This window comes from Schistocerca gregaria, chromosome 1 (genome assembly GCF_023897955.1).
Source record: "Schistocerca gregaria isolate iqSchGreg1 chromosome 1, iqSchGreg1.2, whole genome shotgun sequence".
Classification (NCBI taxonomy): domain Eukaryota; kingdom Metazoa; phylum Arthropoda; class Insecta; order Orthoptera; family Acrididae; genus Schistocerca; species Schistocerca gregaria.
Window position 1 is genome coordinate 924,051,225 of NC_064920.1, and position 25,352 is coordinate 924,076,576.

Sequence of the window (25,352 nt, forward strand, 5' to 3'; positions counted from 1 at the left end):
TAGGGAACTGGAGAGCGTGCTTGGCTTGAGCCAGGTATCCACGGTCGTTAGAAGAAACAAATGATTGTCGATATTCTGAAATATATGGCCGAGTTAGTCTAAATGGGTTTAAAGTGATATATTCTACAGTAACAATAAAGACACACCGATAGTGTGGATGCATGAGTAAACAAGTTCGTAGCTCCTAAAGCACGCTCTTTAAGAGTTGATTTGTACTGCATATTTCCAGCCTTTATCCGCACCATTATCCCACCCTCTCCAGTCCACAACCTATGTAGGCCAAATTCGGTTACCATATCATTAAATTTTTTTATCTTTGAGCAGTGAAATCCTTGCATAAAGTCAGACTTATCTTCACGAGTTCCTTAATCACTATGAATGTTTCACACATTTTCGTATGTGATATCGCAAATCATAGTGTCCTACATCCTACGCTATAACTTTTGATTATAGAATGTCCTGCATGTATATTCATTTTTCCTTTTAGTTTTTTACAGTTTAAAATGTCCAGATTAAGACAATTATTTTAAACTTCCAGCGTACTTATCAGTGCTGCACATCAATATGTTAACCACATTGCCTTGGACTAGAAGAATCACGAGCGATGTACGGTACAACTTCACTAAAATGGGAGAAAACGAAAATACAGCTACTGTCAGAAGATAATTTCCATTGCTTCTGGCTCATCATCTAACCTGAAGGGACATCTAAAATCGAAGCGTCGTAGAGTATCGCTGGAACGAGGTGGGTCAGTAAGACGAACAAGATCCCATCAATCGACGCAGAAATTCGAGAAATCATTTATCGTGAACCGTCCTCACAGACGTCTGCTTCCACCTCGGGGGAATGTATCTTCTCAGAAAGGCAGATTGAGTCTCAAGCCGTATCCAGCGCATCAGTGTCGTTATGTTCTGGACCAAGTCCTGATTTATTTCCTTTGTTATGCCCTCACCCCCAGCTGCTTTTCATTTACAGGAATCTATAAGTAAATGTTTTAAAATTGCAACGCCACTCACATCAGATGTACAGCTTCTAAAATTGATTTGCTGAGAATACCATCCTTCCTCCATAGTTGAAGACACAGAATTTAAAAAAAAATACTAAATGCATTGCACTAATTTTAATTTACCAAATATAAAAACGTTGTCAAACTCTTTAATTGCTAGTTTGTAACATGAGTTATTCGATAAAATTAAAAATGATTTGGCAACCACAAAGGCAGTCTGCCTTAAGTCTGATGCGTCGACGAGTGTAAACAACATTAGTTTACATGCTCTCACTGCACAGTTCATACATAAGATGAGTGAACTAAAGTCATACCTTTTACAGTACTCCCAACAGATGCGCTGTAGGAAACATCTCATACTGGGTAAAGTCTGTTATTGCCAAATACATTATCGATTTTAGAATCACCACCATAATAACAAACAGTGAGGCATACTTGAAACGAAATGCGGTGCTTCCCAAACTTCCACATATCCCATGCTGTCCTCATTCTGTAAAGCTCACTGTGCAACTCGCAGTTCAGAAGTCAAAAGAATTACGTTTCTTAGAGAGAGACCCTTTTCTTATAGCAAACTTGATGAAATTCAAGAAAATAAAAAAAATGACCTACTGACATTGAAACAAGATGTCCACCCAAATGGAACTCTACTTACGATATGCTGCAAGGATTTAGTTTAAACAAAGGTGGCATAGTTTCTGGCCTCGCTATTTTAGGTGGAAAATGGATCACCATAAATGTAAAAGAAATAGACTGCGAGATAATGTATCAAGTTTTACAGATTTTGAAAGTTTTCGATGAAGTGACGAAAGAGGTGTCCTCAGATAAAACAGACTCACATTCAAAATGAAAATCTTGCCAAGATTAACGAACAGCAATTGAAGTCTTGGAAAGACCAACATAAAGAATGTCCTAAAGAAATAGAGTCATTATTTTATCATTTCCTTAAACGGTTATCAGAGATGTTTGGGGTTGTCTCCAAGATTGGTCAGGCAACGTCACTGGACCCCCCGATTCAAAAGGGAATGATTTTCAGCAGGCCAAACATTTCAAGATTGCTATGGGAAGACTACTGCATAAATGGAAACGTTGGTTGTTCAACAAGAAAAAACACAGTTCATTTCTCAACCACGTACCACTGTAATGCATGAGACTTCTTCAACCTGGGAAGAGTTTTATGAAACTATAGGTCAGCTCCAACCCAGAAAGTGCGGTAGTTGTCGACTTGGACAAATATTTAGCGGAGAGATATTTGCCTAGAAACAGAGATTCCTTAAAATGGTGAGAAACAAGAAAATTTTTGTAGTCAACGCTGTATCAATTGGCTAGAAAAGTGTTATGTATCACAGCAACAGCAGTGCCTGTGAACGAATATTTTGAAAAGCGGGACAAATATGCAGTGACAAGAGAAACAGACTCACATCGGCAAATACTGCTCAGATTTTATTTATAAATGTCAATGTTGATTAATTTTTCCTTTATGGGTACATATGTGGTAATACTGACTGTAAACGATGACTACAGTTAAATTTTAATTATCGTTATCTTATAGTTCTTATACTGCATTTTTCCGATAAAAGTATCAAAACATAATAAGAATCAGCCTTCATTCTAAAAATTTTTCCACTGCATAAAAAATATTTAGGATATTGTTGTAATATTTATAATTTACAGCAGACGATATTTAAAACTTTTATATTTCAAACTTACTAGAGACATAACACAAAATTATTCCTCCTCTTTATATATTCTTTCAAAATAGGGCAAATCATATAAAAATACATGTTTAGTTACCCTAATTAAACAGGCAATGTGCCTTCCTTTTACTTATTTTTTGAATGAATGGTGAGTTATGAAAAAGAACTAGTTCATTCCAGTGAATGACCAGTTCTGATCCAATCTCTGAAAAAAAAACAGTTTTGCATATGTCAATCTAGCGCTGAGGCGGCGACAGCAGCGCTCACAAACATCAGGAGCGCCACCTAGTAGCTGTCGTCTCGGTCCCTGTGTTCTGTCAGGCTTTCGATCTCATCGAGCCGAAATATAGGAGCGAGGATTTGACACAATCCGCTACGATAGCAGCTGACGAGTAAGTGAGATCCTTATAGAAATTTAATTCGAGACGATTAGAAATTAATGAGGGCTGGTCCTGACGGTGAACCTGAAACATTACTCAAATCTTATAAAATTAAATTTTGCCCGATACATATTAGTTTAAACTTTACATACGATAATGATAGCAGTTGAAGAAATGAACTGAAATGCTTTTCCCAGCCACGAATTGAACCTGTGTTTCCTGCGTATTAGGTAGATGTGTTAGCCATTACAGCACCATAGCACCGGAGGCACATATCTGCTCCAACTACCCTATTTCAATGCCACAAACTTCAGTTCACACTCCAAACCTATTTTCCTTTTCTTAATCCGTCAGTATTGCTGAGTCTCTCCGGTATTGGTACAGCACCCCTGGATTGTACGGAATGGGAAAATCCTGGATGTACCTCAAGCACAGGTGATCTATGGATGTTATATGATTAAAAAGGATTGGGTGACGCCTGTTTACCAATAAGTTTCTGAGCGCCTGTAGCTCCGTTTGGTTAAATATCGAGAACTGAGTTTTTTAACCTGAGCGCATTTTTTTAGGAGGAGTGGTCTTCGTTCTTGTAAACTGCCTCAAAAGCAAAAGCACTGCAATGTTCAGCTAAGAAATTTCAGATATGTTATTGTGTTCATCTTTAATAGTGCTTTAAAAGATTATTTTAATTAACTTTCTTTTATTTTTTTTAATAAACACTGGTCAAGGTAGAATGAGATTTTCACTCTGCAGCGGAGTGCGCGCTGAAATGAAACTTTCTGGCAGATTAAAACTGTGTGCCGGAGCGAGACTCTAATTCTGGACCTTTGTGAGAATGGGGCGTGAGTTGTGCTTGGGTGGCTCAGATGGTAGAGCACTTGTCCGTGAAAGGCAAACATCCTTAATTCGAGTCTCAGTTCAGCACACAGTTGTAATCTGCCAGGAAAGTTTCAGTTTTATACTTCGTTTGGTTTTACTTTTGTTGCTTTTCGTCTCACAATCTCTTGTCAAGACACTATCCCTTCTTTTCTTCCAAGTCCTTAACCGCCTCTGACCGAATTACCACTGAATCGTGATTTATTTTCAAGGAATATTCTTAAGAATTTATTTGATTTCCTAGCAATTCATCAAGAACATTAACACATTTAATCACACTATGTAAGCTTGGAAGTAGTTGACAGGGAGTAAGTGATGAAATCATAACCAAATTCCTTTCAACAAATTGGAATTTTATTCACTTTAATAGTGCCTAGAAACATTTTTTAAAAAGAAACACACTGAAAATTATTATCAGATAGCACCCTCTAAATATCAAAACTACAATTTATTCAGAGGCTGAAAGAAACAAGTTTTGACTGTATGAGCTTTCGGGCAGAGAACCTTACCGCTCCCTTTTGACACGGCTGTAGTTACGATCGATCACAACAGCCTCTGAAAGACTACACTGGTGCAAATCTGCAATACACCAGATAACTTTAAACTAGGAGTTTTAACAATTTTCACAAGCACACAAACCATGGAAATGGTACAAAACACTATAAATTAACCTGGTCACCGAAGATGCAACTCGATTTTAACTTCTAAGAAACGTCTTATGGTTAAAGGGCGGCAACTTTATTTACTAAAATGATCATTTAAATGGAAGACCATGAAACGCAATCTTATATAAAATGCTACAAGATTGGCCAAACAGTAGTTAAGATGCTCTACAGTACACAGTACACAGATATCGCCTCTCAAGATCATAGGCAATAATGTCAAAGTTTCCAAAGATCAAAACATATTTCAGGTAGGCCGTTACACTCCAAGCAATAAATTCGTTAACACACCAAATCCGAAAAACATGACAGAGGCAGCTACAAACATAAGGTAGATTGATAGGGTACCGAACAACCCGACCCGCAGGTTGCTCTAAGCCGCCCCTACTTCACAAGGTAAAAAGGGACCACCCAGTTTATAAACAACCACCTTCCCACGGGTGGGCAAACGGAGAAGAATGGTTGGACGACCCCAAAGCCAACCGGCTGGTGACCTCACCAAGAAAACAAGTAGAATTTAACAAGAGTAAATCAAACAACATATCACCAATGACTTAACTTCAAATAAACTGCGATTTCTCTAGAAGACCTGGTGCAGCACCCCCAAATCGCTCTCCCGAACCGTCCGCTGCCAGCCGCTTGAACGGACGCAGGAAGGCGTGCCGTCTCCCGGCGCACGGCGTCGCAAACCGCACCGGCCAGACTGATGTGGGTTGACTCCTGTTGCTCTCGTGTCGACCGCGAAGTCAGTAGCCCTCGCTATACGCCGCGACCTCACGTACGCCGACGCTCAAGACGGACAAGTGATCTTGTGTCTCAGTGCGCGACCGACCAACCGAGCGATCCAACCGCCAACGACCATTGCCTTAGCAAACTCGAGCAGACTGGCGGCCTAACGCGCAGACTCAGATGCAGGAACTAAGCCCCGCCCGGGCGACCACTCGCTGAGTTCTCTTACTGGCGGAGCGGAAAGACTCTCATTTTTCCGGCTTTAAAAGTTGATCAGAACGACAGACATACTAGCACTCCGAACAACAGACAGATACTAACTGCCTAACAAATGCGGACGAGAGACAGACTAGCGAGCTGGGGACGAGAGACTCACCCAGACTAACCCACTGGCGAGCTCATACCGCCCATTAAATGCACGTGAACAGGCAACCTTTCCCCTTTCCCACCAGAGGGAGACACGAAAGCTGTGATTGCCACAACGGCGCCACCACCAGAAACGGAGGCCGACTGCTTCACACTACGCGCTGTGGCGCGCTCTTCAAAACAGCAATTTTTACTACGGCTTAACCACGTTATTGGCAAAACCGCAAAGATTTTTATTTCTTCACCCTCAGTTTTAATTATCTTTCCTAATTTCTCGTTGGTAACCTTCAAAGGTTGGGAATGTACCTATCAAATAACATCGGAGACAGATTTCAAGTCTCAAGCCTCGCTCCCTTCTCAACTAGTGCTTGTCTTTCATGTCCTTCGACTTTGTACTAAACAATATTTCCGTTCCTGTATTTCATCCCGGCTACCTTCAGAATTTCAAAGTCCATAGTTCAATTCACATCGTAAATCTTTCTCTAAATCTACAATTCTGTAATCGTAGGTATGCCTTTCTTCAGCCTACCTTCTAGGGTAAGTAGTAGGATGAGTATTGCCTCACTTGTTCCCGAAATTCTTTGATCTTGGCAGTGGCTGGGCTATACCAGTTTTTTCATTCTTCTGTGAATAATTTGCGTCAAAGTGATGGTTCGGTAGCATTGAACCCGTTAGCACGTTCATTCTTTAGGTCTGTAATTGTTACAGAAATTTAAGGGTTTGGTCTGTCTCACAGAAACGGAGAGACTCAAAAACAAGAGAGAGACAGCGTTCCTGCGGTGTCAGTTTTCATTGGGCGCTTTAGATTTAAAAATACAGCTCTATGTATGCGAGGTTCCGACTGTCCAGTAGGGCGCGGCTACCTTGCAAGCATACGCAGCGGTGCCACTACACAAGGCGGCAGAGTGCGCAGTATGGCTGCCGCGACATGGCGAGCCGGCAGGTCTCCAGAGGCCGTCGCTCACCGCGCAGCACCACAGCCACAGCAGCAGCCGCAGCCAGGAGCCTCCCGGTACGCCTGTAATTGCGAGCCTGTGGGGCGGTGGCGGCGGCGGCGGCGGTGGCGGTGTGGTGGCTTGTAATCTCGGGACGCTCACTGACCGCCCTCTCCAAATCCGCCGCTCGCCTTCTCCGCTTTCCTTACACAGTATGAAAACATACTTAGTCGTGCACAGATTGAATCTTCCGCTTTACAGCTAAGCGCAGGCCCGTGAGGTATACTGTAGTTCTACTTTGTACCCCAGCCAATTTAGATCCTTACCTTTCACCAGAAATGATTTTACTTGTTCTATATTTTTTCATTTTTTTAATATATTCTGCATGAAAAAAAAATGAAGCACCCAGACAACATAGTTAAACGTCAAAGCAACTTTGCACACATACACACTAACGGCGGGTATGTAAATGACTATGGTTGTAACTTTCTTTGACAGCCAGAACATCCTCCAGAGTGCATTAGTGTTCTTCGTCTTTAGTGTTGTTAGCATGCTTGGTAGGGTACATAGGGGGTGTGAACGCCCTGTCACATTTTGAGTGCTCACTGTGTAGAACACGGAGACGGTGCAGTCTCATGCGTGACAGCGTTATATCAAGTGGTGACGAGTCATGGAATAGCCATATGTACATACACTCCTGGAAATTGAAATAAGAACACCGTGAATTCATTGTCCCAGGGAGGGGAAGCTTTATTGACACATTCCTGGGGTCAGATACATCACACGATCACATTGACAGAACCACAGGCACATAGACACAGCAACAGAGCATGCACAATGTCGGCACTAGTACAGTGTATATCCACCTTTCGCAGCAATGCAGGCTGCTATTCTCCCATGGAGACGATCGTAGAGATGCTGGATGTAGTCCTGTGGAACGGCTTGCCATGCCAATTCCACCTAGCGCCTCAGTTGGACCAGCGTTCGTGCTGGACGTGCAGACCGCGTGAGACGACGCTTCATCCAGTCCCAAACATGCTCAATGGGGGACAGATCCGGAGATCTTGCTGGCCAGGGTAGATCACTTACACCTTCTAGAGCACGTTGGGTGGCACGGGATACATGCGGACGTGCATTGTCCTGTTGGAACAGCAAGTAACCCTTGCCGGTCTAGGAATGGTAGAACGATGGGTTCGATGACGGTTTGGATGTACCGTTCACTATTCAGTGTCCCCTCGGCGATCACCAGAGGTGTACGGCCAGTGTAGGAGATCGCTCCCCACACCATGATGCCGGGTGTTGGCCCTGTGTGCCTCGGTCGTATGCAGTCCTGATTGTGGCGCTCACCTGCACGGCGCCAAACACGCATACGACCATCATTGGCACCAAGGCAGAAGCGACTCTCATCGCTGAAGACGACACGTCTCCATTCGTCCCTCCATTCACGCCTGTCGCGACACCACTGGAGGCGGGTTGCACGATGTTGGGGCGTGAGCAAAAGACTGCGTAACGGTGTGCGGGACCGTAGCCCAGCTTCATGGAGACGGTTGCGAATGGTCCTCGCAGATACCCTAGGAGCAACAGTGTCCCTAATTTGGTGGGAAGTGGCGGTGCAGTCCCCTACGGCACTGCGTAGGATCCTACGGTCTTGGCGTGCATCCGTGCGTCGCTGCGGTCCGGTCCCAGGTCGACGGGCACGTGCAACTTCCGCCGGCCACTGGCGACAACATCGATGTACTGTGGAGACCTCACGCCCCACGTGTTGAGCAATTCGGCGGTACGTCCACCCGGCCTCCCGCATGCCCACTATACGCCCTCGCTCAAAGTCCGTCAACTGCACATACGGTTCACGTCCACGCTGTCGCGCCATGCTACTAGTGTTAAAGACTGCGATGGAGCTCCGTGCGTGTGATCATTGCTTGTACAGCCCTCTCGCAGTGTCCGGAGCAAGTATGGTGGGTCTGACACACCGGTGTCAATGTGTTCTTTTTTCCATTTCCAGGAGTGTATATAGATGGCAGTAGTATCATATGCACAAGTTATTAAAAGGCAGCTCATCGGAGGAGCTGTCATTTGTACTCAGGTGACTCATGTGAAAAGTTTTCCGACGAGATTATGGCCGGACGACGGGAATCAATAACTTTGAACATAGAATGGTAGTTGGAGAAGGACGAATGGGACAGTCTACTTAAGAAATCGTTAGGCAATTCAATATCCCGAGATTCGTAGTGCCAAGAATGTAAAAATACCTCCCACTACAAACAACGCAGTGACCTACACCTTCATTTTATGAACGAGAGCAGCGCCGTTTGCGTTGAGTTTTCATTGCTAACAGACAAGCAATACCAGTGAAATAACCGCAGAAATCAATATAGGACGTGCGACGAAGATACCCTTTACGACAGTGCGGCAAAATATGACTTTAATGGGATATGGCAGCAGACGACCGATACGAGTGCCTTTGCTAAAAACATGGTATGGCGTGCAGCGCCTCTCTCTTGACCCTACACTACTGGAAAATCAAGGCCTGGTCAAATGAACCCCGATTTCAGTTGGTAAGAGCCTATGGTACAGTTCGAGTGTACCGCAGGCACCACGAAGTCATGGACGCAAATTGTCAACAAGTTACTTTGCAATCTCGTTGTGGCTCTGTCTCATCTACTGCCTTAAAAATGTACACTGTCCCTCATATCTCTCCTCGTCCTTAACGCTTATGTCGGAACAACATGACAGAAACAAAAGTTCCCATCATAATAAAATCCTCTCTCTTCCACTGCATCGCTCAGTCACCTTCTCCAAGTTCTTTACAGTATCGGGAACCCGACTCTGGAATAACCTCCCTCGTTGTGTTAGAGAACTTAAAAATATGTCAGGCGTCAAAAACCAGTTAATGACGTATCTACTTAAGCAACAGTAATGCCTTCCTCTGTACATGAATGTACTTCGCCTCATTACTTCCATCTTTCCCCCTTCTTAAATCTCCCTTCCCCAAAACTCGCTGTACTAGTAAACATCTACTTTACACACCAAGATATTAATGTACATCTGCACAAATCTTCATTACTACTGCCAATTTTTCTCATGTTTATCATTATTATTTGATTTTGTAGTGTTATTGTTATTGCTTTTATCATAATTCGTATATATAGCACCTGTTGTAAAAAGTCTGCCAGCATTTTCTTTATTGGATCTTAGTCATTACTCTTTATTCATATTGTCACTAGAGTAATCTAATTTTCTTATTTAAACTATTGTCATGATGTCACTTTGATGTGTGAAATGCTGCATGTGTAGAACACTGGTCCGATGAAGAGAGGGCCTGATCTGATCAGGTTAAATAAATAAATAATAATGGTATGAGCTACGTTTACATGGAATAGACTGCGTCTTCTGGCCCAACTGAACCGATAATTGACTGGAAATGCTAATTTTCGGGTACTTGCGGTCCCTTTGCTGTCATTTATGGACTTCATGTTCCCAGGCCACAATTGTTCACAGTTCATTTCAAGAACATTTTGGACAATACGAGTGAATTATTTAGCCACCCAGACTACCCTACGTAAATCCATTCAAACATTTATGAGACATCACCGAGAGGCCATTCGTGCACAAAATCGTGCACTATCAACACTTCCGCAATCATGGACGACTATAGTGGCAGTATGCCTCAGTACGTCTGCAGGGGACTTCCAACGACTTGCAGAGTCCATGCCATGTGGAGTTGCTGCACTATGCCAGGTAGAAGGAGGTGCCACACCATCTACATCTACATCTACATCTACATCTACATGACTACTCTGCAATTCACATTTAAGTGCTTGGCAGAGGGTTCATCGAACCACAATCATACTATCTCTCTACTATTCCACTCCCGAACAGCGAGCGGGAAAAACGAACACCTAAACCTTTCTGTTCGAGCTCTGATTTATCTTATTTTATTTTGATGATTATTCCTACCTATGTAGGTTGGGCTCAACAAAATATTTTCGCATTCGGAATAGAAAGTTGGTGACTGAAATTTCGTAAAAAGGTCTCGCCGCGACGAAAAACGTCTGTGCTGTAATGACTTCCATTCCAACTCGTGTATCATATCTGCCACACTCTCTCCCCTATAACGCGATAATACAAAACGAGCTGCCCTTTTTTGCACCCTTTCGATGTCCTCCGTCAATCCCACCTGGTAAGGATCCCACACCATATTACCATATTAGGAGGTATCTCATGATTTTTCTCACCTAAGTGTAAGGACCAGAAAAATATTTGAAAGAGGCCTCATTGAGCGTTTACATTTGGCTGGCTGGGTGACCCGTGCAGTATACGTATCTGTTGTATATTCGGACGGGGCAGTGGCCAAATGTTCTAATTAGTCAGGCATACTCGTTATCAAGACTCTGGCCGACCAAGTGAAACCAACAAAAGGCACTATAGCCGTGTTTCACACGATAAGACATTCACATCTGCGGCTGCCATTCTAGGACAAGTAACGAATTCCCTGGACCGATCTGTGTTATCCCGCACAGTTCGGAATTACTGTCTCATGCGTAGGCTGCTGTTAACACAACACAAAAGGCAATATTTGGCGTGATGCTATGACCATGAAGTATGGACTGCTGAAAATTGCCGTCTCATTGGGTTCAACGATAAATCTTAGTAACCCTGATGACTGCAGCCGGCAAGCATGGCGGCAGCCTAGTGAGTGGTAGCCTTCTTCAAATGTTTTGGAAAGACACAGCAATGTTACTCCGGTGCATGGTCTGAGGAGCCTTGGGGTACAAACTCAGGTCTCGGCTGTTAATGACTGTGGTAACTCTAACGAAAGTACGCTACATCACGGACATCTTGCGTCTCAGATGCTAACTCTCATGCGACAGTATTGCGGTGCAGTTTTTCTACAGGATGATGAACTGTGCTCAAGCTACACATGTACTCCAATGCCCAGTAAGATACTCAGATCTGCTCCCAAACAACATATGTGGTAGCAGCTTGGACGTCATCTGAGATGTTAAGTCCCATAGTGCTCAGAGCCATTTGAACCAATACCATGACCCATGGTTGAGCTGTAGAGGTCGGCGTTGCTTCTCTCCGGCGGTTGGCCGTTAACACTTTGTGTCGATTACTGGATCATGTCGAAGTATATTGTATCTCGGAGCAGCTTACTTTCATTGACTATGGTTTGGACTGTTTCATTCACACTGTATGTGCGCTGGCTTCATTATAATTTCATGGCTTTCTATTACAAACTCCCATCTTCTTCGTGGACTAGTTTCAGCCAAGCTTCGATTAATGTCGCTTGTCACGGTCATGGTTATTAATTCTGTTTTGTCAGTATTTAAGTAAGTGTATTTCATACGTTGGGAAGAAAGAATCTGAGCACCGACAGAAGGTTTTATACGTTCTCGACCAATCTCTGTGAATTAGTTCGACTTGGAACAACACGCAAGAAAAGAAGGAAAGGAGAAACAAATAAATATTACTTTTTAATGTTCCGTCGACGACGACGTTATTAGAGACTGGCCAAAACTCAGGTTGTGGAAGGAGATAGGCAGTGCCTTGTCATTACATAAGTACTTATTTGGTAAGGATCCCAAAAATCGCGCAATAATGTTCTAGGGTTGACATAAAAACATAGCGTAGGCTGCCTCTTTAATAGATTTGTTGTATCTTCCAAGTATTCTGCCATTAAAACGTAGTCTTTGGTTCGTGTTCCTCACAACATTTTCTACATGACGGTACTAGTTTAAGTTCTTCGTAATTTTAATACCTATTTATTTAAATGAACTTTAATGTTCCACAGTACTGTGATTCATCGTGCAACCGATTTTTAACGTATTTCTTTTAGTATGAGGGCCTCCATTTTATGTTCATGAGGATGATCTGCGACTTCTCGCACCGTACTGATGCCTTGTCTAGATCATTTTGTAATTCTTCTGGAGAATGTGCTAGACGGTAAACGACAATATTATCCACAAACAATCTAAGAGGGCTGTTCACAGTATCTCCTAAATCTTTTATATATATATATATATATATATATATATATATATATATATATAAAGCAGGAGTCCTATTACATGTAATTGGGTAACCGGAAATATAACTTACTATTAATTTGGACTTATCGTCAATTACTACGAACTGTGTCCTTTCTGAGAAGAAATCACGAATGCAGTTGCACAACCGAGACGATACTCCATACACTTCATAGCGACATGAGAAGAACATTGTCAATAGCTTTCTGGTAAACTAGAAACATGGGGCCGACTTGCGATTCCCTGTCGATAGCAGTCATGGCTTCACGTGAGTAAAGAGCCAGTTATCTTCCTCAAGAACGCTATTTTCCGGAGACGTGCTTTGTGTCAAAAAATAGTTTTCATTGAGGCGTTTCATAATGTCAGCAGTAGGTGTTCCAAATTCCTAATACAATTTTATGTTAGCGATGTGGGTTTACAATAGAGCTGACTACTTTTAATTCGTTGCTTGTATATTGGTGGCCTGTGCAACTTTCCAGTTCGTCGGGCGAGCGGTAGTATATGATTGTCATATTTCGAATTATTACATCAGCACACCCCGAAAGGAAGCTGTTTGGTGTACACTCTGAGCCGAAACATTTGCCTTTATTAAGTAACATATTTTTCTTCACTACACAGAGGTTATCTACTTTGAAGCTACTCACGTTGACAGCTGTTCTAGATTAGCATTCTGGAGTATTTACTTCATCTTCTTTGGTGCCGAAATTTCAGAAGACTGTGTTTAGTAAGTCCACATCCGTAATAGTGTCATTGTTACCAGTACCACTGCAGTCGTGAGGTGAAGGTATTCAATGCATTTTCCCGTTGTTTTTTTATTTTTATTTTTTTTTAATATGAACAAAATCTCTTTGTATTTTCTGACAGATTTTGAGACAGAGTTTCGATGTGGAATTTATTAAAAACATCTTGCATTTAAGTTCGCGCTAAGTTTCGAGATACAGCACAACGTCACTAACCTTATAGATTCTGCGTTCTTTTAAATTTCAAATGCATTTTCGTTGCTTCTTCAGCTGTGTTCTGATTTGTTTTATGTACCAAGGGGGATCACGGTACCACGTCTCACTCGTTTATTTGATATGAATATCTCCATTGTTGCTACCCTTGGTCTCGACTTACATTGTCAATCACTAACCCCTATATGTGTCTTGAGGCATGTTGACAAGACGCCTAACATGTTATCACAACCATTTACAGTTGTGGGGTCCTGAAATATTTGCTCTAATTAAGTGCCGGAGATTACATTTCGTACTATTCTGCACGACGTTTCATGCCTACCACCGACTTCAAACTTGCATTTTCGCCTGCAGATCGAGGTTAGACTGGAGTCACTACCTACTGTAATTGTATGAGTCGATTACCTATTCGGTATGAGACTTAAATTGTCCTTGAATCGTCCAGTAACTATGTCATCTTAGTCGGGAGGTTGGAACCAGTTACTAAGTTATAACGGTTGTCAAGTATAGTTTCTATCCATACTGATACGTAGCACCTATTCACTTTAACTGCACTGCAAGGTAAACTACTTGTACAACATTACCACGCCACCAGCATTTGTATTTAAACTACGGTATCTCAACTCCATTGGGTCCTTGGTAAAAACTTCGGCTGAACTTACCTTCAGTTTTAGCCAGCTTTCAGTGCTCAGAACGGTTTCTGATTCAGTGCTTGCTATGAGCGCTGAGACCTCTGCTTCTTTTCCAACGCAGAACGATAATTTACAACTTCAACTCTAATGTCTTCTAGGTCCACCCTCGTCCCGTGTTTCACCTGCACCCTTTAAGAATGAACGCCTATCTTCACACTTCCGCAACATTCTAACCTGGAAGACCGCTCACTCCACTCCACACAGAAGAACGGCTCTGGTATTCGCTTCAGTAGGCTTTAGGAACTCACCAAAAGCTTAAATGGTGGACAGAGATTTGAATCGTTACTTCACCGAATACGAATACAATGTCTTGCATCTGCACGCATTCGCATCTTGCGCAACGTGTACAGGTGTAAAAAATCATTTTTGCATGCATCCCATATGCAAACTACCGTTGCAGTCTGTCAGAGTCGTCTCCATTTCTGCCAATTCTTTTTGGGTAAACTCCATACCTAAGCTAATAAAACTAAAGTCTATATAATTCCTTGAGTCGGCCAACGTTTCTTCTTACTTTGGTGTTTCAAAAATTACAATAATACTCCTCGGCAATCAGTCCCTATTCTGCCTTCGTAGATTTGAGTTCTCTGCAATCCCTGCTACATAGTTTTCATATTAGTATTACTCTTGTAATTACTCCCATGCTATACTAGAATCGTGTGTCTTCCTCGTATTTCAACATCTTTCACGATCTGCTCCATGTTTCACTATCTTAGAAAGACCACACAACTCCTTCCTTGAGTACCTTTCCCTACTATCGTTCCGAAGACGTGGCGTCTGCATATTCATCCAAGACAAGTCTGCTTCTTTAATCAGCACGTTTTAATTTGTAACTCTCTCGTTCGCATGCGACCATCCAACATCTTGGATTCTATGTTTCTCCTCTGGTTTTACTAGTGTCGTTATTTTACGCTTATGTGGGGCAAATATAATGCTTGCATTGCCCTTCATTTGTTGAGACGTGTCCTTGCTGGTGAGTAAACCATTATTGAATCATAGTCAAATTTTGGATTCAACATACTGTTTCAGTCATTGTCCATATCCTCCCATCTCGTGTGATATTGCTTTCCAGATGAGAAGCCTATTTCTTAAAACATTTCTCTTACAGGTTTTTTAGTTTAAAGGATGTTATTCTTCTTCAGAAAAGCATTCCAACTATTTATTGCCCTTCATACCACAATATTTACAGATGAACCACCATTTCAAAGCCATTCTAACACATCGTTTACTTTTCGGTTCCAGTAGCACATTTTTTAAATACATGTCTAGTTTCGATGTCCTTGGATCATCTACATCTACATCTACATAGATACTCCGCAAACCACTGTACTGTGCATGGCGGAGTGTCCCTTGTAAAACACTTTCCCGTTCCAATTTCAAACAAGGCAAGAGAGAAACGAGTATATATATGTCTTGGTAGAAGCCCTAATTTCTCGTATGTTATCTTGGTGTGCCTTACGCGTAATGCCTACTGGCCGCAGTAGAATTCTTCGGCAGTCAACTTCAAATTATGGTTTCCTAAATGTTCTCAGTAGTGTTTCTAGAAAAGAACATCGCCTTCCCTCAAGGGGTTTCCATTTGAGTTCCCGAAGCGGGAATAGTAAAGACGTTAAAACAAAAAACACATTTTATATCATATTACAGAAAGTAGAAAAGGTTGTACCTAAATGTTGAATTTTCTTATGTAGGTGTGTCAGCAACTCGTCATATCTGTTTCAGAAGCACACATCAGAATGCTGTGGTATGTAACTGTGGTCAATGTTTTAAATCTGGTTTGGGGATATGAGAGGAGGGAAGACAGGGATGGGGTGGTTGTATGTGGAGTGAGAGGGATAGGGAGATGAGGCAGAAGGCAGGAAGTGGGCCTGGTAGGGATGTCATCAGCTTAATGGATATAGATTCAGTGAAACAGTATAGTAATTTACGTAAAAATAGAGTAGATTACGCTAAATATATAAAAAGTAAAAGTATGTGAAAACTGGTGTTATGATATTCAGAGTAAAGAACAATGGTTTTATAAGCTGTAAAAAAAAAACAAAATAGTAAAAGTGAATTTAGGTAATATAACTAAAAGAGCATTAAATGTCTTCAAATATAATACATCTGTTTGATGGCATTGTACGTCGCGTAATTTTGCAGTAAGTACGGAAGCCAGTCTGCACGCCGACCTGCTGCTAGGATGGTGTGTGAGGCGATAGACCGCCGCATTCCTTCTCGGTGTGTGCGTCTGTTGCTCATACATACATTACTTCGAGGTGGACGATTGGAAGAGATATTCATAGTGTCATGATAAATGCTCTGTTAATACAATCGTTTCTCTGCTTTCATGTGTTGCCAGTCTCTAGTAAACGGTATAAAATTTTCAATTTCTTACACCATCGTCATGAGCTATCTTTTAGGTTCAGTATATAGCATTTCCAAACGCATATCAATGGCTATAACGGAATGCTTAGCTGTAAGGGCTGATAACCAAACACTGTTTTATTATTGTGAATTGATGCGTGCTCTTTGAAACGCGTTTCAAAAGTCCTGCTTATTTCATCTACGTAAATTTTTGGACAGTTTCCGTACCTTAGTTCATATACACCTGTTGCCGTGAATTTAGAAGATTTTATTATACACGCATTGCATAAGTGTGAAGCGAAGAATGTCATTAGTCTTAAATCCAATATGTAAATTGGTACCACGAAACTTTCTACGAATTACTTCTGACGTCCTTTATACTTCATGGACATGTACAAAATTTTCTTGTCTTCCTATTATAACATATATGGAGCTTCTAAAACAGCAATTCTACCCTTGAATGCTACGTCGTTACCAGGAATTTCTGAACTGACCGTAATCGTGTAGTAATTACGAGTTTAATGCGACTAATATCATTTCCTGTGTGAGCTAAGTACTGAAAGGATGAAAAGTAGTTGTCGCGGTAATCCAACTAACGATCTATTATAACGGAGTGCACATACGTGGAAATGCAAAGTACGGAGGGTCGCCGACTCAAATTTGAAAAAAGTAATTTCGGCCAAATATACAGCAAAAGGTAAAGTAACTGCTGAATTAAGATTAACTTTACTGATAATTTGATTTAAAGATTGGACACCACATCACTATCATGCACTAAAGATGTAAACAGTCATGAATTAATCGGTTTTCTGACTTGTCAATTATGGAAGCTAACTACTACACACTCAAGTACACTCATTGCTTTACCGTGTAGCGAAAAATGATAAAAGCACTATGTCGCCTAACAGGGGCGAAGCACTATTCAGTTTGACATGGGTTGAGCATGGAACTTGTGCTGCTGATAAAAAGGCTGTTACAGACCTATTATTCTAACCAACACGAGCCCCAGTTGTTTTCATTGACTACATATGAGCTTGCACAGTTCATGAAATGCTTTTGGGATACCTAAAACATATTTTAGTGCAACTCATAATTTTAAGATCATCAATATTTCAAGAATAATTAACTAATTCTTATACAAACTTTCACCTTAGAATTAGTAACACTCGAACTAATATAGAAGGGAGTCCACAGACTGTTTTGTTTCCTAACAGGATTTTGAACCAAAACTGAAAGTTAAACAATGGCAATAAAACATATAAATATACAAAAGCTCTATTTGCAAACCCGCATTAGAAGCAGGCATGGTGTAACCGTTTAAACTGTTATGGTCTAGGCTTTATTTTGTAAGCAGTGTTCACAATCAACACTTTCAAATTCTGTAAAATGGTTTTAGTATTTACTTAGGGTTTTCTCTTTATATGGGAGTTTAAGTAAATATTCCTTGAATATCAACTGAAATTCTGATCTTCAACAACACACAGAACAAAAATTATTTGCCACATGAAACTTAAAACTTCTCTTAATTGTTTCATATACTAATTACAACACTTTCACTAGAATTTGAAGCTCGGACTATTAGTGGACTCGGTCTAGGAGCCTGACAAGATTAGTGATTCAGAACAAATCAAGGTTAGTGACACACACTTGTGTATGAGCACTTATAATGTGAAAAACTTTGCTAAACATTATTTCATGCAAGAATGTACAAAACTATACATTACTCTGCGCGAAGATGCATGTGGAGGCAAGCTTCTGTAGCGACATGACAATGCCATGCGATGCAATCACAGCTTTTGATGTAAAACGCTCTCGATATTCATTCTTAACGTCGAAGTTGCAAATTTCAGAACAAATCAGTAAATGCCATGATGTAACGGCTGATGACAATTAACATCCCAGGCATTTTTAACCCACTCCTCCTGAAATTCTCGCCTCATTAAGCTCTCGGAATGTTTACTCTTTTTAGCCTAACCACAGACATCATGCCACACAAAGATTGCGCACTAACTCACTCCTATCGTTAGTTTTCATTCGAGCCTAAACCCTTTATTTATGGAGGAACTTTCCTTAGTATTTTGTATGACATTATTCATAAGGATACACCAGTTACGTATATTCGTGAGAATTTAGTACACACATAACAAAGAATGACACAGCTTCGAAAAAGACGTTTATGGGCTATTTGCAAATTACTCAACTTCACAGAATGATAGAAAATATTTACAAGCACTTCAAGTCAAAGAAGTTAACGATTGCAGCTGCTGTACCATAGGTAGTTGACAACAGTTTTTATTTCTTTCTTTACACGTCGAGTTCAGTAGGACCAAATTGAGGAGCAAATCTCCAAGATCATGGAACGTGTCAATACATGAAATTACAACATAAAAGTAATACAGATAAATATGAAATGCTTACGAACCCGAATACAGTCAGATGATAAGTTTACGTAAACGCGATCAGCAATACAACAAGAATGAGCTTAATTTGTCAAGAAACTCTTCGACAGTATAGAAGGAGTGGCCCATGAGGAAACTCTTCAGTTTCGATTTGAATGCGCATAGATTAATGCTAAAAATTTTTAATTCGAATGGTAGCTTATTGAAAATGGATGCAGCAGTATACTGCACACCTTTCTGCAGAAGAGTTAAGGAACTCAGATCCAATTTCAGGTTAGATTCTGCCGAGTATTAACCGAGTGAAAGCTGTTTATTCTTGGGAGTAAGCTAATATCGTTAAGAAGAAATGACAGTAATGGTCAATGTCAAAATAACAAAACTAGTGCATAGGGTCGACAAGAGGTTCGCGCAGTTACGCCAGTTATTGTCCGAACCGCCTGTTTCTGAGCCAAAAATATCCTTTAATAATGGGAAGAGTTACCCCAAAATTGATACCATATGACATAAGTCAGCGAAAAACAAAGTAGACTAACTTTCCTGTCGAGTGACCACTCACATCAGATACCGTTCGAAAAGTAAATATGACAGCATTAAGTCTCTGAACAAGATCCTGTAAGTGCGATTTCCGCAACAGTTTGCTATTTATTTGAACATCTAGAAATTTGAACTATTCAGTTTCACTAATCATATGCCCATTCTTTGAAATTAAAACGTGAGGTTTTGTAGAATTGTGTGTCAGAGACTGTAAAAACGCTTACTGTGATTAGTGTTAGTTTATTTTCTACAAGCCATGAACACTCAGAGCCCACATCACAGCCGTTCTCAATATTTTCAGTAATGACCTTTAGCTGTCCGTTGTTGCTAAAGTAAGAGATGAACCAACTATGAGCTGCTCCCCGTATTCCGTAATGGTCCCACTTCTGGAGCAATATTTTGTGATCAACACAATTAAACGTTGTAGTTAAATCCAAAAATATGCCTAGCGTTCGAAACATTTTATTTAACCCATCCAGTACATCACAGAGAAAAGAGAATATAGAATTTTCAGTTGTTAAACGACGTATAAAGCCAAACTGCACATTTACTAGCGAATCGTGTGATGCAAAATGATCAATTATCTTTACATACACAACCTTTTCAATGACTTTAGCAGACACTGATGGCATTGAAATAAGTAAAAAAAAAATTTATGTTATCCGTTTCTCCCTTTTTATAAAGCGGCTCAGGAATGGTTAGGAAACTGCCCATTCTTAAACGAAAAATTACATATACGGCTCAATACGGGGCTAACTTCTGCACCACAGTACTTTAATAGCGTGCTAGGCACTCCATCATAACCATCAGAGCCCGTAGTCTTCAGTGATTTCATTATGCCTCAACCTCCCCCTTGTCTGTACGACAGAGGAGTACACTCCTGGAAATGGAAAAAAGAACACATTGACACCGGTGTGTCAGACCCACCATACTTGCTCAGGACACTGCGAGAGGGCTGTACAAGCAATGATAACACGCACGGCACAGCGGAGACACCAGGAACCGCGCTGTTGGCCGTCGAATGGCGCCATCTGCGCAGCATTTGTGCACCGCCGCCGTCAGTGTCAGCCAGTTTGCCGTGGCATACGGAGCTCCATCGCAGTCTTTAACAGTGGTAGCATGCCGCGACAGCGTGGACGTGAACCGTATGTGCAGTTGACGGACTTTGAGCGAGGGCGTATAGTGGGCATGCGGGAGGCCGGGTGGACGTACCGCCGAATTGCTCAACACGTGGGGCGTGAGGTCTCCACAGTACATCGATGTTGTCACCAGTGGTCGGCGGAAGGTGCACGTGCCCGTCGACCTGGGACCGGACCGAAGCGACGCACGGATGCACGCCAAGACCGAAGGATCCTACACAGTGCCGTAGGGGACCGCACCGCCACTTCCCAGCAAACTAGGGACACTGTTGCTCCTGGGGTATCGGCGAGGTCCATTCGCAACCGTCTCCATGAAGCTGTGCTACTGTCCCGCACATCGTTAGGCCGTCTTCCGCTCACGCCCCAACATCGTGCAGCCCGCCTCCAGTGGTGTCGCGACAGGCGTGAATGGAGGGACGAATGGAGACGTGTCGTCTTCAGCGATGAGAGTCGCTTCTGCCTTGGTGCCAATGATGGTCGTATGCGTGTTTGGCGCCTTGCAGGTGAGCGCCACAATCAGGACTGCATACGACGGAGGCACACAGGGCCAACACCCGGCATCATGGTGTGGGGAGCGATCTCCTACACTGGCCGTACACCTCTGGTGATCGTCGAGGGGACACTGAATAGTGCACGGCACATCCAAACCGTCATCGAACCCATCGTTCTACAATTCCTAGACCGGCAAGGGATATTGCTGTTCCAACAGGACAATTCACGTCCGCATGTATCCCGTGCCCCCCAACGTGCTCTAGAAGGTGTAAGTCAACTACCCTGGCCAGCAAGATCTCCGGATCTGTCCCCCATTGAGCATGTTGGGGACTGGATGAAGCGTCGTCTCACGCGGTCTGCACGTCCAGCACGAACGCTGGTCCAACTGAGGCGCCAGGTGGAAATGGCATGGCAAGCCGTTCCACAGGACTACATCCAGCATCTCTACGATCGTCTCCATGGGAGAATAGCAGCCTGCATTGCTGCGAAAGGTGGATATACACTGTACTAGTGCCGACATTGTGCATGCTCTGTTGCCTGTGTCTATGTGCCTGTGGTTCTGTCAGTGTGATCATGTGATGTATCTGACCCCAGGAATGTGTCAATAAAGTTTCCCCGTTCCTGGGACAATGAATTCACGGTGTTCTTATTTCAATTTCCAGGTGTGTATATCAGACACCAATGTCTGAAAAACATCGACCAAGAAAGTTATATGATACCATGTAGAAAATAAATTTTTATTTACTTTACCAACAATGTTCAGAAAATGATTGTTAAATACTGTACATATATCTGATTTATGAGTAACAGAAATATTTTTACTACGAACTGACTTTATACTGTCGACTTCGTGCTGCTGACTAAGCACTTCCTTCACAACTCAGAGTATGATTTTAATTTTATCTTGTGAATTAGCTGTTCTATTTGCGTACCACATACTCTTTGAGTTCCTAACAACATTTTAAGCACTTTACAATACTGTTTGTAATGGGTACTGTAGCTTGATTGTGACTACTTCTAACATTTTGATATAATTACCGCTTTGTCTTACATGATATCCTCATCCCACAAGACAGCCACACGGGCTGCCTATTACTGCTATTACCCGGTTTAGAACGTTCTAAAGAAAAGCAACTGTCAAAGAGCAACCTAAATGTGTTAAGCAATGCATTATATTTGTGATCTATGTTCTCGCGCTATAAACAACCTGCCAATCTTGTTCCTTGACAGCATTAAAAAAAAAACCTCTAGTGCTGTTGGATTATCTTTCCTACATAGCTTCTAACTATATGTGACATTTGTTTGAGTGGAAAAGCCTTTTATTATTACAATTTGTGGATCATGGTCTGAAATGCCATTCACGCTTTTACGGAGATAATGCCCAGCTAGTAATGAATAATGAATGACAATATTGTGTATGGCTGTGGTACTGTTCCCCTGTACCCTAGTTGGAAAGAAACACAGTGTGCATCATTTCAAAGGAATTTATGAGATCTACCGACGTCCTTTTTCTTGCACCATCGTAAACAAAATTAGCATTGAAGTCACCACATGTAACTACTTTCTGGTACTTCCAATAAAATGAATCAAGAAGAGCAGAAATGCTCTGTAGTCAGAGTTAGGGGACCTATAAACAACAACAACTAGAAATTTAGTTTTACTAAATTCAACTGCCCCTGACAACATCCAAATATCTGTTCAGTGCAGTGCTACGATACATCTATGGTCTCGAATGGAATACTGTTTTTTACGTACATAGCCGATCCCCCCACACCGCAAGGAACTCCTTGAAAAACAGCCAGCCTATGTAAATCAAATGGTTCTAAGCGCTATGAGACTTAACATGTGAGAACATCAGTCCCCTAGACTTAGAACTACTTAAACCTAACTAACCTAAGGGCACCACACACATCCATGCCCGAGGCAGGATTCTAACCTGCGACCAAAGCAGCAGCGCGGTTCCTGAGTGAAGCTTTTAGAACCGCTCGGCCACAGCGGCCGACCAATGTGAATCCTAGTAAAGGAAGCCTTTGAATTGTCAAATTATTTAATTTTTGCTCCGACATGCTAATAATTTCAAAGTCAACATCTATAAGCAGTTCAGTAATTTTATCTCTAGTACATCACATATTTTGATGAAATATGCCATTTCCTTCTCTACTTGGAAACATGACGTCCTCTGAAGATGAGCCCTTAGTTAGAGGGACTCCCCTTCAGCAGGTATACCTATCGGCTGACTTGAATCTAAAATAGATGCACCTGTAATATCTACTACTACAGGAATTTTTCCATGTTTGTTCCCACCATCACCAACTACACTGTCTGCTATAAGATCTGCCAGCCTCCCCTTCCCATACCTTTTGAGGTGCAGGCCATGCCTAGTGAAATACGATCTGCTGATAGATTCTACTGGCACCACAGAAATGTGACCCACTTACACTGTCCACTTGTTAACGTACTACCATTGATTTTACATCGTGGTTGCCTGTTAATTTTGTGTAGCCACATTGTTACTGTTGAAACCGGATACCCATTGGTTAGTGCAGCTACTTTCATAATAGGGATGTCTTTGCTCCATTATTACTTAGTCAATTGCAGTTTTAATAGGCTATTACTCACGGACCGAAAATGTGGCACATTGAGTCGATAAGGATCCCAAGATATTGAATCTGCTCAAACGAGTTTGTTCGACCACATTTACACTTAGAATCATAGCAAATCTTGGGCATAGATAAATCAGTAAGTTGATATATTTTTCTTATTTTCATTCGATATCGTCACATTGAATAATATTCTGGGTTAATTCATCCTTAAGAAAGAGCTTTTCTTGTTCAAAAACGTGATTTTAGAATAAGATGTGGTGCTCACCAACTATTAACTTATGGACATCTGTTTAAGAAGTCGGGAATTCTCACTGCTCTCAGAAAATTTATTTCCATATGAAGTTTGTTGTAAACAATCCACTGCAATTCAAAACCAACAATGGTATACATAATCACAATACCAAAAGACAAAATGGGAAATTAATTACTGCGCATTAAAGTTGTCTTCAGTACAAAATAGGGTATACAATGCAGAACTAAAATTTTTGGTATGTTATAAAATACCTGACAGCCAGAAAAGTAAAATTTGAAAACAAACTGAAAAATTTTCAGTTGACAGTTCTTTCTATTTCTGTAAAAGGATGTGGATGGGAATCACTCACCAATAGTCTTGAACTACATACTGCCTGGTACGATGACGCCAATTTGACACTTTTCCAGGGCGTTAAATTGGAAACTAAAGTATTTGAAAAACTCTTATATAACATGGAAACAGATAAAACACACACAATAAAAAGTATGTAAACAGCTAATTTATGGCTAAAACACTAAAAACTTAAAAAAAAAACATGTCTTAAAAGTAAGAAAACCTTTCAGATTTATGAATAAAAATTTATAATCTGTAAAACCTGATAATATTAAAAGGACGAACTGTTAACATTATGACTATCCAACATGGAAGCTTGAGTTTCGAAAGTAAAGATTTGTAGGTTAAGTATCGCAAGAATAACCCTTATAATAATTAATATCAAGGCCGAAACACAATCACTACAGTACATTAACTAGCATGTTCCTGTACGGGTACATACTCACATACAGCTTGGCGGTCGGCATGCCATTCCACGTTACATTTCAAGATAAAAGTGTATCCAGCAAACCTAGTCTCGCAACTAGTTTCAATGGAACTGCGATTTAAAAATAACAGGTTTTGCAGACGCTGTAACTGCGTGCATCGTAGCCAAGAACAGGTAGTGTGAACTCAGGTAACGTAACTGTGTTGCATACACGGGAAATACGCACATGGACAGCATCTGCGTCTCTGAACGTATTGAAGCATCTTCAGTTGCAATCACATGTGTTTGCATATCGTTCCTTGCTCGCAAACGTGGTGGAGACGCCTACACCTTTTATGGGCAGGTTAATGTTGGATCTGGCTAAACATGAAAAACAGGGTACTAAAAATTAATATCTATTTGTGCGGTTTCCTGCTCTTGCTCAAAAAACAAATTCGTTTCGTGAAATACTTCAGTCGAGAGCCGTGGAATCTCGCGGAACAGACGATTAAGGGCGGTGCTTATATCTGCGGA

At 41.5% G+C, this 25,352-nt stretch overlaps 1 protein-coding gene across 1 annotated transcript in view; it reads right to left on the reverse strand.

Moving 5' to 3' along the window:
- Positions 1-6,598: 6,598 nt before the first annotated feature.
- The window catches only part of LOC126281649 (uncharacterized), a 61,270-nt gene continuing 42,516 nt past the window's right edge, over positions 6,599-25,352 (reverse strand). The window contains exon 3 of the mRNA XM_049980828.1: positions 6,599-6,849. Within this exon, the coding sequence (XP_049836785.1) occupies positions 6,599-6,849 (251 nt within the window). The remainder of the gene's footprint in view (positions 6,850-25,352) is intronic.